General features: G+C 32.5%; 1 protein-coding gene across 1 annotated transcript in view; it reads left to right on the top strand.

The window, feature by feature from the left end:
• Positions 1-764: 764 nt before the first annotated feature.
• LOC106478297 (hemicentin-1-like) overlaps positions 765-13879 on the top strand; it is a gene marked incomplete at its 5' end in the record, with an annotated part of 38217 nt that continues 25102 nt past the window's right edge. Inside the window, 5 exons of the mRNA XM_022381880.1 lie at positions 765-968; positions 4539-4835; positions 7020-7310; positions 10998-11285; positions 12482-12784. Of these exons, the coding sequence (XP_022237588.1) occupies positions 765-968; positions 4539-4835; positions 7020-7310; positions 10998-11285; positions 12482-12784 (1383 nt within the window). The remainder of the gene's footprint in view (positions 969-4538; positions 4836-7019; positions 7311-10997; positions 11286-12481; positions 12785-13879) is intronic.

The following is a 13879-nucleotide window of genomic DNA, read 5'->3' as shown; positions in this document are numbered from 1 at the left end:
AATACGTCTCTCTCTGACCGCAGTTCAATTACTCATTACCTACACACGCATTACCTTGTCACGTTGTCACCCTCTTATATATACCAATTACCCTATCTAGTAAATGTTAGGGCATTCGTGAAGGAACAAGATAGTTCTAGAAACTAGAGGGCGTGAGAACAGTCACGTGATCTCGATGACGCAACAATATTCTTTTCTATACGCAGTCGTTCTTCACTCCTACTAAGTTCACATTCCTTATATTGTTGTATCCTTTTGAACAATATTACACTATGCACGTGTTCATTAATTTTCTTACATTGTTGCCTATATTTTTGTTATACATTTCTTTTTTTATTTAGTTTATGTACTACATTTATAAAATTTTTATAGTATAATAATTTTTTTTTATATGTTACTTCTCTAATCTCACTTGTAGCTTCAGGAACATGACCCTTATATTAACAGTTTCATTGCCACTGGTAACCCTGATGAAGGGCTATTGCCCGAAATGTCGTTTTCTTGTTTTATTAATAAAATTATTTTAATTTGGCGAGTTTTTCACCACTACTTTATAATCTACATTATTGAGTTATTAGTAGTTTGCATTCTTTACAAATAATTTCAGTCAGAGCTATAATAATATGCATATAAAATGTATTCCACGAAATAAAATGCTTAAAAACTAAATCAAGTCATTAGTTTTTTTATCATAAAATGCCCTCTTGAAAACATTTGTGTTATAATCGATATCTTTGTTTGTTTCAATAATATGTATTTTCTAGGACAACCCATACCAAAACTGACTTGGTGGCGAGGTTCAGTACTGTTGGACGACACATTTGGTGTTTTACCTAATAAAAAAAGCTTCAACAAGTTGGAACTTCCTGAACTTAGACGTCAGGATTTATTTACAGAACTTTCTTGCTTGGCTTCTAACAATGATAAATCTGTGCCAGCTTCGGCTACAGTAAAGATTGATATGACACGTAAGGTCGCTAAAAACTTCATTACACCTATCATTAGATTAATGTCTTAACAAACGGATAGGCAAGTAGTTATATATTAAGCACGAGAAAATGATAAATAACTTGAGCTGTGTGGTGTAGATTTTGTTTATACATTTATATTTGTGTTTTTTCATAGTTTTAAACCTTTTGAGACTATCTAACTTTGCAGCTAGATTTACAATTTTCATTTCTTTACCTTAAGATGATATGATTTTAAATATAAAACAGGTTTACTTATTTTGAATAAGAAATCCTTTAGGATGGTCAGCTGATTACTTTAGTTTTGGACTATATCAACTCTCATCAGTCCAGCTAAATTGATGACGGAGAGTGTTATCCGAATGATGTTTATGCTACCTTAGACAAGTGAAATAGTTTATTATAGATTTAATTTGTATATACAAACCTTTGTACTGTTTCACAACAAAAGGGATTTTAGGAGGTTCTCTCATTTTCAACCTGCACTGGTATTTTGTGCAGTATACAATGAGGAAAGATAAATCCCATAATATGGACTGATGATAGCTGACATAGCGCAAAACTACATTACTCAATTACACGTATGTTATCCATTATAAATGAATATGTGCCATATTTCCAATCTTCCCTATTATTTCTTATTTTTATGCAAATGAATATGTGCCATATTTCCAATCTTCCCTATTAATTCTTATTTTTATGCAAATGAATGTGTACCATATTTCCAATCTTCCCTATTATTCCTTATTTTTATGCAAATGAATATGTGCCATATTTCCAATCTTCCCTATTATTTCTTATTTTTATGCAAATGAATATGTGCCATATTTCCAATCTTCCCTATTATTCCTTATTTTTATGCAAATGAATGTGTGCCATATTTCCAATCTTCCCGATTATTTCTTATTTTTATGCAAATGAATGTTGAGTAAAGTGTTTTGATGAACACATCACACAAATTAAGTGCCACACACCGTTCTATACTGATTAACACATTTCTTTCGTGCGCACTTTGGTATAAAGTGGTGTATGGAGCTGTATAAATTAATGGAAGAAACAATGCCACCAAAGCTCGTTTGTGCTAAGTATCTTACAAGACTTTATTTCATTTATCGGTATTATATTATGTACTTCATTCACTGAATGCTATTCTGGTTGCAATATCTTCTTAATAATCTTCTGGAGGATAGCAGTTTTTAAACGTTTATTTTTGTGTGACATCTCTAGGAAAATATTTTAGTGGGCTAGTTTACGTTGGTTTATTGATATACTACTTATAAACTATTTGCGCTTAAGAATGTCGTTATCGCCTTCATCAAAATCTACTTCAAACATCTAAATAATTGGTTTATGAAGGTTTAGGTTTTCTTTTTCTGTAATATTTATCAACTTTGAATCTTTTGATCTTTGTCGCCCCCTCCATCCATGGCCCAGCGTTAAGTTTGAAGGCTATTAACGCTAAAAATCGGATTTCGATATCTAAGGTGACTATATGGCAGATATCCCATTTGTGTAGCTTTATGCATAACGGTAAACAAACAATCTTTGATACCCCTAACAGGTTTTAGTTATGTTTATTTAAGGACATATATTTTCTATTATAATTTCGAAATACAAGTGTCGACGAACTTGTAATAATCTGACCAATCTTCAACAATGAATAGTAATTTCTTTAAGGAGGTATATCGTGTCACTTGATACCCTAATCAACTAATTATCACGATGATTTATTATTTCTTACAGCACAGAGCGTCCAGCAAATGTACTATCTATTTGAAACAATGTAAAAATAAAATAAAAATTCATTTTTCACATTCGAAAACTTTAGCCTAGTTAAAAAAAAAAATCACATTACAATTGAATATCGTACAAACTCTTAGAAGTATGGTATCCTATTTCGCTTATACTGAAGCATATGTCATACTGGAGGCCCTTCTAATGTGTCAGCGTGTGCAAACATTCTATACACAATCTTTGAAATTCTTATTGCAAAGGTATGATACTTACAAATTCCACATCTTATTGCACGTGATAAGTCTATATCCACATGGTCACCAACTAGGAAATAACTTCTTAAATTTCGTATGCGGATAACAATTAACTTCGCTAGCTTTAATCTTTTTTGCTGTAACATAGTGTAAAGGTATAAAAAAATGTATTAGAAGTACGTTCAACAAATCTTCGTTTACTTATGAAATCACAATTTAAAAGTAAATACAGAACAAATGAGTCTCAAAATAAAAGAAACTAGTAGAATTTTGAATTTTTTATGTGCTTTCTTATCTTCATCGCCACCTTGCGATTAAAATTATATTTATTTCAATAGTCTTAGTGGTTTGTGTAATTATCATTACCGATCGTAAGACCGTTGATCTATTGTTCTTCGTAGTGGCCTCTGTCGTTGGTTGAGAGTTGAGCTAGTAACCACATTCATTTATTTAACATAAAACTTATTTAATGACGCTCTCTAACATGTTTAATATATCTGTGTAATTTTGATTTTTCTTTCAGATTTTTAATCATTTTGCCATTGGGCATGCTGAAACATAGTACAAAATTGTATAAACAGAAAATGAATAGTACGGAATAAAGGAGAAGATTACAATAATTATGTTTAAATTACGATAATAGAATTTTATATTAATAAGATTTTAATGAGGCATCACATATCGTTTATTTAATACGTAATTAAATGCTTAGGATTGTTTGTTTGTTTTTATTTATGCACAAAGCTACACAAGGGCTATCTGTGCTCTGCCCACCACGGGTATCGAAACCCGGATTCTAGCGTTGTAAGTCCGCAGACATACCGCTGTGCCACTGGGGGGCAAATGCTTAGGATTGATATTATAATTAGCGTCGTTGTAGGCATTAGGTTCTGTTTGTATCTTTGTCTCCAACTATCTTTCTGTCGTTGTATTGAGATATCTGTCCGGCTGATAGTCTTGTTTAATAACCTTTATAGGTGTGTTTCTCTCGATAGTTTGCTTGTTTATTTGCTTGCTTTTTCAGAGCAAAGCCATTTTGGGCTATCTGTTGTATATACCGCGAGGAATTAAGCTCCGGATTATAACGTTGGTCGGTAAATTTACCGCTGCCTCATCAGGGAACTTCTTTCTATAAACTTATTCCTTTGGTGAGCTGCCGATTTGCGAGTCGTTTCGTTCTACATTTCTGCTTGCTTTTCAACTTAATTATAAATATATTGTACGGTTAAGTGCATATTTTACGAGTATTTATATTTGTCTAAGATTTCATTCAAATAAATATAAACTAAATAAACAATATTTGACTTGAAAATGAACTAATAGCTTTTGTTTTCTTGTAATCTTATAATATAGAGAATAATTTACGTATTCGTGTCACTACAGTAACTTTTGCATGTTTGTGAACTTTGTAATATAACTTTAATAAAATATTAATAAATATGATGACAATCGTAATTAATAAATCTTTCATAATTCCTTTCTGTGATGCAATAATATCAATTAACATTATTTCAGGCTGATATAATTACCGATATTACAAACAGATGTTTCACAGAGCTTCTTCCTTTTTCTCTCTTTACAGTAAAACCATTACTGTTGGATATTGATGGAATGGACCAGATTTTATCAGCTAATAAACTGACTAAATTACAGTGCAAGACAGCTGGAGCTAGGCCCAACGTTACCATTTCTTGGTGGCTTGGTAGCAAACAAATGAAAAGAACAACAAATGTAACGGCAGACGGCGGAAACATTACCATCAGTACACTGTCGTTCAAGCCATCAAAGGAAGACGCTGGGAAGTATATGTCATGTCGTGCCAAAAATCCCCTGATACAAGGAAGCGCTTTGGAAAAAGGATGGAAGCTGACTGTCCACCGTATGTATATGACTACTTCATTATACCTCAAAGATTAAAATCTTAGAACTTTAGAATCCTTGAAAGTTGCTCATTTTAAAATAGTTTAATAGCTTTATTTCAGTAACGTAATGATAAGCATATCCCTTTATGATTAAGGAACATTTATAAAATCGTTGCATAATTCCATGATTTATAATTAACAATAAAGAAAGGATCTTTCTTACATGAAAATTCTTCTACCAGCATACTAACAAAATAGGAAGTTATTCGTTTGTTTCTTTGTTTGTTTTGAATTTCGCAAAAAGCTACTAGAGGGCTATCTGCGCTAACCGTTCCTAATTTAGCAGTGTAAGACTAGAGGGAAGGCAGCTAGTCATCACCACCTACCGCCAACTCTTGGGCCACTATTTTACCAACGAATAGTGGGATTGGCCGTCATAAATATGACATTCTCACGGTTGAAAGGGTGAGCATGTTTGGTGAGACGGGGATACAATAACAAACAAACACACATTATTGGAAGAAGATTAATTTAAGCATATTTTATGCTTCAGATGAAATGTCTTATTCCTTTACGAAAGATATACATAATTTATGGACATTTTATTTTGAATTTGTAATCTAAAGAACACTAACGAAACATCGAAGCTTTAAAACTGCTGTTACATTAGATAAATACATTGAAAAATTGACTGAATTTTGTTCTTAATTTTCTAATATCTTACCATCAATATTTTTGAATCTATAAATCTTAGATATATTTTGAATCGTGATGTTTGTCCGAACATTCGTCTATCTCTCGTTTACGGCGACTGCGCTGTGTTTGAAAAGATGTACACGCAGGCAAAGCTCAACATTCACTTTTGAAATGACGGGTGAACATAAATAATGTTGATGCCAAATTGTATTTTGCAAGCAGGATATTCTACACTTAAATGTTAGGTATTAATCACACTACCATTCACATTTCAAAGTGTGACGTAATCTATGTCATTGTTGAGCGGTTCTTAGCATGACTGAAATGCTCAACAATTACATTTCGCAGTGAGCGGTTCAAGTAGCTCAAGCGCTTTGGCTCTGAGTGAAACCAAGAGTAAACTTTTTAAAGTCCATGAAATAATTTAAATTGATAGATTAATTAAACTTTTCTCGCCAAGGGGGACGGGTACTTTTGCTTGTCATTAATATTTTCGAAGTTATAAATTTCAACTTAGGAATAAAAAGCAACATACTTTAAGTAATTGTTTGTTTAAAGTTAACCACAAAGATGCACAACGGGCTATATGTGCTCTGCCCACCACGGGTATCGAAACCCGCTTTCTAGCGTTATATGTGTGTGAAGCAATTGTTTTACATATAATTCATCACCTCTTTTTTTCTGGTGCCAAATATAATATTAATATTTTCCTTGATTTCATCTCTTCAAATTTTGTGTTAACAGTTTGTTTCATTATAATTAAGAACAAAGCTACACGGTGGGCTAGCTGTGCTCCGCCCACCACGGGTATCGAAACCCAGTTTCTAGCGCAATAAGTTCACTGACATACCGCTGTGCCACTGGGAGCTTACCAGTTTGTTTGTTTTAGCAGCATACCATTAACGTTATTTATTAAATATTTTTTATTACTGTATATCTGTGTTGTTTAGGTAGAGTTTACTAACCAAAATTAGATTAGTTGATTAATTCCTTTGAATTTGATTCCATAATTTCACACTTTCGAAGTCATATTTGAAGCTAATGTTATATGCAATTTATGAAAATAATTTGGTTGCTCTCACTGTTATCAACATTTTAATTAGCTATATATATATGGTACAATTTGTTATCTATATACATATCTATACCTATGTATATATAACATGCGTGTGTACTATATATGATAAATATACAAGTAGTTAAAGTGCTATATATGTTGCCATATATAGTTAGTATAAGAAATGGAGGATTTTAGTTGGTTGTTACTAAGCGCAAAGCTAAACAATGGGTTATCTGTGCTCTGCCCATCACGGATCCCTGCAGACTTGCCACTGGTGAGCAGCAGTATAAGAAAAGACGAAGATGGTTTTGGTAAAATGTTTTTTCTCTAAGATGGACTATAGACCTGATTTTTCTTCTGTTTATGGAGAGTTACACTAACATATATTCAAACCATATATTTGATGCTATCAACTTGTATTTTCAATTACTTTTTTCCTTCGTAGATAAGCCTGATTTAACCCTTCGACTTGGTAGTAAACTTCGGCATTCCCATATTCAGCAAGGAAACGATGTTTACTTGGAGTGTAACATAATCGCCAATCCTTGGGTAACAGAAATTGGGTGGAAATTTGAGGGAAAAGAACTTCAGACTAATACCTCAGCTGGGATCATTATTAGTAATCAATCTCTTGTGCTGCAAAAAGTAGGACGCACCAACAGAGGGCGTTATTCGTGCACCGCCACAAATAGTGAGGGCCAAGGTGAAAGCAACGCACTTCACCTAAAGGTTCAGTGTAAGTAGTAATTTAAGAGAACCCAACTCTTCATCATTATAAGGTCCTAAGAAACAATAATAAAAATATATCTATATTTGACATACATATTTTATACTATTAATAAGTCATGACCCAAAGTAAACACTGTGTAGATGAAAATTTTAATACATTTTAAGTAACACATAGATTAATAAGCATAATCCAGTGTAACACGCTGCATAAAAACATGTAATGCTATAACTCAACTCATCATTAAACTAACACGTATATAAAGTGTTAATTTTACTTTCAGTTAACGAAGATTTTAGCGGTAACATCAGGGTCCTTTGTTGTTATCATACAACAGTTGCACCATTGAAATCAATTCCTCTGGTTTAAATCAAAATTTTTCTACCTAAAAGAAGTATTTCAAGAATGCTGGTTATTAATGAATTTGATTTATTTATTAAGACACTGAAAAAATATAATTTGTTATTTATTTCGTAATAACCCTTTAAAGTATTGAAGAATTCTCATTCTTGAAATGTGCTGAGAAAGTGAATCATTCACTTTTCAGTTATCTTATAGGTTATATATAGATAGCTGTTTGTAAAATTCAATGTAGTTCAATTCCATATTTGCGCGGAAATCGAAAATGTTTAATGTCAACCTCTCTATAGAACAGCTAAGAAATTGTGTCTATGATTGTCATCAGTACTAGCTGTCGTATGTACTTTATTGCATGAGGCTTTGTTTTTCTTAGAAGTGACATTTATTTAACTTGATTATGCTGATGAACAATACAGCAACTGTAAAATATAACAATATGTTGAATATAAACTATTCTGAGAAGCGTTATGACATTGCTTTAGAAGATTGACTGTAGTAGCACAACAGTAAAGCTTGGTCAGTAATAGTGTATTCTGAGAGCAATGTAGCAAAGCATTAGCTCACCAGCAAGTTTTGTTGTACCTAGCATTTCTAGTCATCTTCAATTGTATTGTCGTTATTTTATTTTTGTCTACTGCTGTTTGTTATATCTTCAAGGTAAGTCCTTAATATCTTCATCTCATCATCAATTTTCACTTGAATAAAAATATTTGTTTTAGTGATATAGTCACGGTCAATCAGTTACTTGAACTTGCAAAATTATCTGGTTTATTGGACATTTACCTTACAAGTGTGAATGCCAGCCTCGCAGAACAGACGTCACACCTTAATGCCTTGACGAGGGTTTAGTTTGTTCATATGAAGGTTAGGTGCACATTTTATTGAATTTTTTTTTATTTACTTATCCCATTTCGCTTTTCTTATTTCTATATGAGTAAAAGACCCTCCCCTCTTCCCCTTTGGCTCAACAGTAAGTCCGCAAGCTTAAGACGCTAAAAACCGGGTTTCAATACTCGTGGTGGGCAGAGTTCAGATAAGCCAATGTGTTGTCCTGTGCTTAACAACAACCAAACGAACTGAGAATAAGAAACCATCTTCTCTTCTGAAGAATTATTCTATTTCAGGAATAAGAATATATATATACTAGTCTAAGGCCAGGACTAGAAGTTACTGATCATGCCCATCGGAGTCCAGGCTTTGACAAGGGGTAATCTTCCATATTCTGCCAAATGCTCCAAGGATCCAAGATGTTGAGCCTGGCAGCAAACACCATTGACCTGCCAAAACAATAAATTATGCAAGAAAAGTTTCCAAAATGGGGTTTCCCTTGGTCACTGAGAAATTAGCAGGCCCTGAGACCACACTGGGAAGTATATTTAGCACAACTTAATAGTCGACGTGCAGTTTATATTAAATCTTACCATTAAGGATGATGAGTAAGAAAACCTTACCTCTCGAACTTGGCATTCCATTCCCTGTTATGGTGATAAATTAATATTAGTAGCACAGCAAATATATATATATATATATATATATATCATAATACAATTCCTACCGAGTTATCTAAACTAGTATGACAAGTATATATTTCTTTTTAAAATGATTTTTCTGTTGCACACAGATGTTTTTTATTATCATTTGGATTTGGTTTTTAAGACCTAGATAGACTACTTTTGTATATTTGAGATACTACAGAAGTTGAATACATTATATTTAACCAATCTTGGAGCCTTATCATATCATTGTAGCTCATGTTGCCATGACTGATACTGGTCCATCTGAATCGTGCATCTTAACAATAAACCTGCAGCTAAGTTTCCATTGTAAAAGTCTTCTCGCGAGACTGTTAGACTTTCCATAATATATCTAGTCTTAGTTTTGTGATTTCATACACTGTTGGCATCGTTTCCAGAAGGAGTACCTTCATGATTATGTTGCTAATTGTTGCCTGGGACAAATGGACGGGTTTTTACCACTGAACTTTGTGTTCGTGGATTCTCATGCCACACTTTGTTTACAGCAGTTCGGTTACGTATTGCAGGTATCTTTCTAGATGGTCCAAATGTCCCAAGGTGATCCATATTTCGTTGTTTTCTAATTCTATTAACTACAGGGGATATCCCTATTATGGAAATTCTAATTTTCCGATATTAACACATTTGTATGATCCAACTGTAGGAATATTTTGCATTGAAAAGGGATGTTTCAAACCTTTTCCAAGAGCGACCATTTTTGGAGGTATCACACTACCAACACAATTCTGTCGTTCAATCTAACTTTATGTTGGCTGTAGCTTCAAGTGACTTGCTGATTTTCATATTTAAAATCACTCTAATATTACGAAGTGTAACGAATTTGTTATTATATGTTTATTTTAATATGAACATTGTTTAGATTAAGTTTATATTTAAAAACATGCATAGCTTGTAGTGTTAGATATACTTGCAAAACTCCCGCCTATTCTCCAAAGTTGTAGAAGATTCTCGTGAGTAAGAATCAACAATATGCGTGTGTACGTAAACGCTTAGGTGTAGTTCAGTATTGTTACGTAATCTGAATTTTCTAAAAATCCTTCCCACGCCTATAAATACAGCCAACGCGACGTGCCAAGGAGAGTGTTATTAGTAATTCGCTATAGTCAGTATGCTGTAAACATCGAAAGCTATAATGTGATCTTTATAACGTTTATCAGTCGGAAAGCTTCAGATATTTGACGAAAACATTACCTAACTTCAACGATGGAAAACCTAGCGTATGCGGCACAGGACAAAGCTAGCTAGCTTCCCGGCGAATCGTACTTACATCAACTCGTAATTAACTCGTTCATCGTAAACCCTCGATAAGACATCAAGGGTGTTACAGACTAGAAAGAAGATTTTATATTGTTTGTAAGTTTGTGAAACTTTCGTTTATAGATCTTTGTTTGTAATAACTATTTGTAATAATTGTTATTGCAAATTTTATGGTTGTGTGTATATTAAAACGTATTTGTGTTAAAAACGAAGACGGTGTTTATCAATCTGGTGAGAAATATCGTAAATTGCCTAATACATCAGCATATATTTAAATACTAAATCCAAAGTACAATTTAACTACTAAATGTAAATTATCAGTTAACTCAGCTTCGGACTATTCGAAATTCTAGTACGTAACAGAACTCACCCTCTGTATAATACGTAATGTTATATTGACTTTTGTGTCACTACTCACAAACGAAGCTTGAATTTCATTATGACAAAATTATTATTAATAGTATAGTTTTTAAAGAAACATGTTTTGTATATTTTTTTCTCTATGTATATTATTTTCAGTTTTATGTTTTTGTTTACATTCCAGTCAGTCCAAGATGTAAGGACGGTCAAAAAATTGTATACGGGGCATCTCTTCAAGAATCTATAAAAGTTTTGTGTGAGGTCGAAGCTGATCCAGGGAACGTTTCTTTTCACTGGAGATTTAACAGTACCAAAGAGATCCTAGAGCTAGTGACATTTACTAGTGATGAAACAAGAAGCATAGCCACGTTCATACCGCGCATGAAATACGATTACGGTAACTTGTTCTGTTGGGCTAGCAACAAAGTTGGCATCCAAAGAAAACCGTGCGTTTTCAAAGTGGTCCCCGCAGGTAACATCAAACTGTTTGAGTAATCAAATAAGTAAGACTGTTAAACTTAATCTTACGCATCATGTTCGCAACTTGAATAATGTAGATCTTTCAAGGTCTATAATTTCAATTATTGAATGTAAAATTAAAACTATGTGTACAATGAATTTTTTAATAACTCCAAAATAGAACAATCGTAATTCATGTTAAAGTAATAATATTTCATTAAAATGATTTAAGTTTTTGCTACGAGTTTCTGAAATGCTAAAAATAAACTTAAACTTTAGGTAAAGAAATTGAAGGATTACAAAAAGAGCCAATAATGGTAAATAACAAATATATATTATATATACGTATGTTGAAATGTTAATTTGGAATTTGAAAGCGAGCTAATGTTTATATGTGTGATGCAGACTTCATCTAAGCTCGGTATTTTATCATAATAACTCAGTACAGACACATTTGAGTCACGCAGTATACTTATAGTTAGACCAACTACAAATATTAAGTTTTTCGAACATAGTATGCTACGGTTAAAAATTCAAGGTACTTGTGTGAAAAGTGATTCAAATGCTCAAACAATCAACATTTTTTATTTCGCAATTTGAAAACGTTAGTTATTTGAGTGTTTAAAAAATATGCTATAATAAGATGATTTCAATATGGTTATACATTATTAATAATCATTCGTACTTTTTACAATTATAATATAATCAAACTTATTATGATAACTTTCTATATATTTTAAAAACACCTATCACTTTCTTTACATACTTAGGTTTCATTATATCAGTGCTGAGTGTGATATAAATGTTCATTTTTATTCATTATTAACACTTTTCTACTTCTGATACTGTATTTTATATTAGAAGTATTGTATAAGGAGGGAATGAAATACACGTTTTCTTATGTAACGATGACTGGACTTTTATAAAAAACGACATTTCTCGGACAAAAAGTATATGTAAATGAATGTAACAAATTACATGGAATAATGAAAGAAGCTGTAATATACCTTTGTGTATACAGTCAGTACCAGATGTTGCAAGACATGCAAAATATGCTTTTCTTCATCCTTTTCTTCCCTAAGGAGCTTGCCTGCCACGTACATCTGGGTACAAATCCTTTATTTAAAGAAGTATAAAGAAAAATCAGCTCAGTAGTTTTGTTTTTCTCATTTATTGGTCTCCATGACAAATTCAATTGTCTTCTTGTAGGTCCTCCTGATACAGTAAGAAATTGTTCTCTGCGAAATCAAACAGAACATGTTATTGAGGTGGAGTGCACCGAAGGAAACAATGGCGGTCTTAATCAACATTTTGTAATGGAAGTACATGACAAGAACTTCCAGATATTGAGGGCCAATATAACAGCACCAGAACCAACGTTTCAGGCTGAGAACCTTCCGGCAGGAACTAACTTCCTAGTTGTTGTATACGCTGTGAATTCTAAAGGACGTAGTCATCCTCTTGTCATGCGAACAAGTACTTTACCAGCTCCACAGACACAGTCCAGAAGAGGTAAAAAGGAAGAAAATGGGATTGTAAATAATTGTTTTGCATTACGTTTTCCTTGGAAAAGATAATAATAAATATTGTTATTATGAAGTAAACGATCACTAGTCAATCGCCTGAACCACTACATTGAAAAAAATAAATAAAACTAATTCGTTCATTCAAAGCATTAATACAATTCACATATTAGAGAAAGCCACTCTCCTAAATATCATGCTGTTATAACATCGTCGAACAGCATTAAGAAACAGAAATGTGTATCATAGTTAAGATTTTTAATTAATTGTACGAAACTAATAGCTCACTAAAAACTTGTTAAAGCACCCTTTGTTTTGGATTTTCGAACCCAAATTGTGTATTTTTCTTCGTGAATTCAGCTTAAAACAACTTGTCAATATAAATCTGAAGGTACAAAAGAATGATAATTTGCTTATAGGCCGATTATGTTTCTTATTAGACTTTTAAACAATTTTTACTTAACTTCCTGCAAACACCGTTATGAATTTATGTACAGCTAATATAGTTTAAAATTTATGGAATATTGCAGTTTGAGAAATATGCGTATTGTGTAAACTTTGACATGGAATGTTTACGTACTAATATATGGAGACAATAAACATTTCTGAAGACTTTGATACAATTTGTAGATTCACTAAAAAATGACTTTAGAAGCTGTTTCGGAAATCATCAGGTAATCAAGAAGTTTCTGAGTAACATTTAGGAAGACCATTAATGGAATTTTATACCAGTATTTCACACCCGAAATTAATGTTTCAGGTTCTTTCAGTTTATTTGAAAATAAAAATTATAAGTTCAGATCATGAGATATATTACGTTTTTTAACACTGAACCAAAGTCTAGGATTTATTCATCAATTAAAAACTTTCTTTCATGAGATAAAGTCGGGAAACCAAGAAAAAAAAAATCGTAGTTTATTGTAATCATTCATATTTAAACCAGACAGTCCAGGTATATAACTGTTGTAACTTGTGTTTTGTTGTTGTGTAGCCCAGGTATATAACTGTTGTAACTTGTGTTTTGTTGTTGTGCAGCCCAGGTATATAACTGTTGTAACTTGTGTCTTGTTGTTGTGCAGCCCAG

Source organism: Limulus polyphemus, unplaced genomic scaffold (assembly GCF_000517525.1).
Source record: "Limulus polyphemus unplaced genomic scaffold, Limulus_polyphemus-2.1.2 Scaffold197, whole genome shotgun sequence".
NCBI classification, from domain to species: Eukaryota; Metazoa; Arthropoda; class Merostomata; order Xiphosura; family Limulidae; genus Limulus; species Limulus polyphemus.
Note: the sequence above shows the minus strand (reverse complement) of the source record. Positions and strands in the feature narration are given on the sequence as shown.